This window comes from Contarinia nasturtii, unplaced genomic scaffold (genome assembly GCF_009176525.2).
Source record: "Contarinia nasturtii isolate CC-2019 unplaced genomic scaffold, AAFC_CNas_1.1 Cnas_scaffold_3343, whole genome shotgun sequence".
In the NCBI taxonomy this organism is placed as follows: domain Eukaryota; kingdom Metazoa; phylum Arthropoda; class Insecta; order Diptera; family Cecidomyiidae; genus Contarinia; species Contarinia nasturtii.
In genome coordinates, this window is record NW_022200646.1 from 1,301 (window position 1) to 3,739 (window position 2,439).

Here is a 2,439-nt window from a genome sequence, read left to right on the forward strand (position 1 = left end):
AAAAATAGGATGTTTTTTTATTTAAATGCCAAATCGCCCCCTCATATAAAAACAAATGTCGGTGTACACGTCCATTTAACGTTAAAGATAAGCGTCACGTTATTTTTTGTTAAAAAATTGTTGTCGAATAAAAAACACACGAAGTAAATAATATTTTAGGAGCGTGGCGGTTTAAAAATTCTATTTGAACAAAAATCAGTTGATTTGAGTGCTGTTGCATTGACATATAGTCTATAGCGCTTGCTCTTTTCTAACGCAGTGAGCGTCGTTCAACGTCATACGCTGTCCTTGTCATTCTTCCACTCTTTTGGTTAAACCAGAAAGGAGCAAGCGCTATAGACTACATGTCAATGCAACAGCACTCAAATCAACTGATTTTTGTTCTAAAATAATTTTTAAGCCGTCACGCTCTTAAAATATTATTTACAACGTGTTTTTTTTATTCGACAACAATTTTTTAACAGAAAATACAGTGACGCTTTTCTTTAACGTTAAATGGACGTGTACACCGTCATTTGTTTTTATATGAGTTAATTACTTCATTTTTTTCAATTTTTTTTTTTGTTGATGTCGATTTTATCATCGGATCAAAAAATTATGTTCTACAAAGTTGTTCAGAATGATGAGAGAAATTTTTTGGGTCAGCCGCCCTCCAACTGCCCCTACCCCCTAGGGGGTCAGGGGTCATAACCCTTTAACCCATGATTTTTTTTTTACCTGAAACCCAAAAATTCGGCTTCAGCATGCCAAAAAACCTTTAGAAAGTGTTTTTTCCAGATGCCCTCCGAGACAATTTTCACATTGCTCTGTGTGATTCAGCATCTGGGCAGCAATGCTGTACAGGCGCTGAGAATAGCTAGCGCTATTAAGATGGGAAAAAACCATCACTGTTTTAAATTGGTGGTTAAAATATCAAATCATCATCTCTATTTTAAATTCGCATAGTCCTATAAACAGCATATAAAAGATTTCATCTCGGAAGCTAAGATAATGATGTATTTGGGTCAGCATTTGAATGTTGTGAATTTACTTGGAGTTGTTACCAAGGATTTTGAAAACAGTAAATAAATTATTTTCCTTTTACGAGAAACTGTAAAAAAGGCATTTCTTAAACGCTGTTTCTAGGTGGAATAATGATTATAGTTGAATACTGTGAGGGCGGTAGTATTGAAGATTTTTTGGAAAAAAATCGTATATGGTTCCACGATGAAAATAATCACGAAACAGTGTCAATTAGATCAACTACACAAACAGAAAATGAACAATACTCAGAAGATAATCAAAGTGACGATGAACCGGAATCAGAAGTAATTTCAAACATATCTATGGAGTTGAGAAGGTTCCTTAAAAAACATATTTATAATTTTTGTAGTTGGAAGGAGATGAACAATTATCCAATGATTTTTCATCCACTGGATCCCAATTCGATGATCCCTCCTATGAAAAAAGAGGTAAATTATATTATAATTTAGCAATTTAATCTGTTCAATAAATCTCAAAGATGTAACTATGCTGTCAATAATGAAACGATTTGTTGGTATACATTATGATTTTTTTTATTATATTCAGGTGTGTCATTTACAAGGACCGATTTACTTTGCTGGGCATTCCAAGTGGCACGTGCAATGCATTTTTTGACATCTCGAAATGTTCTACACAGAGATTTGGCTGCCAGAAATATTTTGCTGTGCACCAATAATGTTGTCAAAATTTGTGACTTCGGTCTGGCACGAAGTTTGAGAGATAGAAATACAAAAAAATACTACAAAAAAGGACAGGTATAACGATTTTAACATTGACAACTTCCAAAAAGGTATTTAAATTAATATTTCATTTACAGGAGTCAGTTCCATTTGGGTATTTAGCTCCCGAGTCTCTAAGTAGTAAACAGAAATACAGTGCTTATACTGATGTTTGGTCATTTGGCATCGTTCTATGGGAATTTTTTTCACTCGGAGTAGTACCATATTTTCAAGAAAACATTGGCTTTACTGAAATAGAAAATTATCTACAAAATGGCAACCGATTGAAAAAACCACATCATGCCCCACAGTTTATGTAAGAAAGGAAAAGTTTTTTTTAACGTTTGAGGTTTGGTCATTGACCTAAATGTATTTTCTAGATACGATATTATGACATCATGTTGGAACGCCGTCCCCGAATCACGCCCATTGTTTGATAGTCTTGAGCAGCAAATATCCAAGCTATTGGAACCCGAGCTTTTACAACGTTTCTTTGATTTAAATAAAGTGTATATGGATTCAAATTCGAAAAACTGTGAATCGGCAAAAAATAGGTTTTTAGCAACACTTAAATCATGCCCTATTGCTCTCTTTTTTTCACAAAAAACAAACCATAACAACGATTTCACTGGGGGCATACCATTACAGCAGCTCGCTTAAAAGAATACAATCGAAAATAATAATAATAAAAAAAAAA

At 33.7% G+C, this 2,439-nt stretch overlaps 1 protein-coding gene across 1 annotated transcript; it reads left to right on the forward strand.

Moving 5' to 3' along the window:
• The first annotated feature begins 951 nt into the window (after positions 1-951).
• On the forward strand, positions 952-2,433 carry LOC116350038 (platelet-derived growth factor receptor alpha-like). The gene is made up of 6 exons (XM_031781754.1): positions 952-1,060; positions 1,126-1,307; positions 1,373-1,451; positions 1,570-1,778; positions 1,841-2,058; positions 2,123-2,433. Exons 1-6 carry the CDS (start codon positions 991-993, stop codon positions 2,400-2,402), a joined length of 1,038 nt encoding a protein of 345 aa, XP_031637614.1. The 5' UTR covers positions 952-990; the 3' UTR covers positions 2,403-2,433.
• The last annotated feature ends 6 nt before the right edge of the window (positions 2,434-2,439 follow it).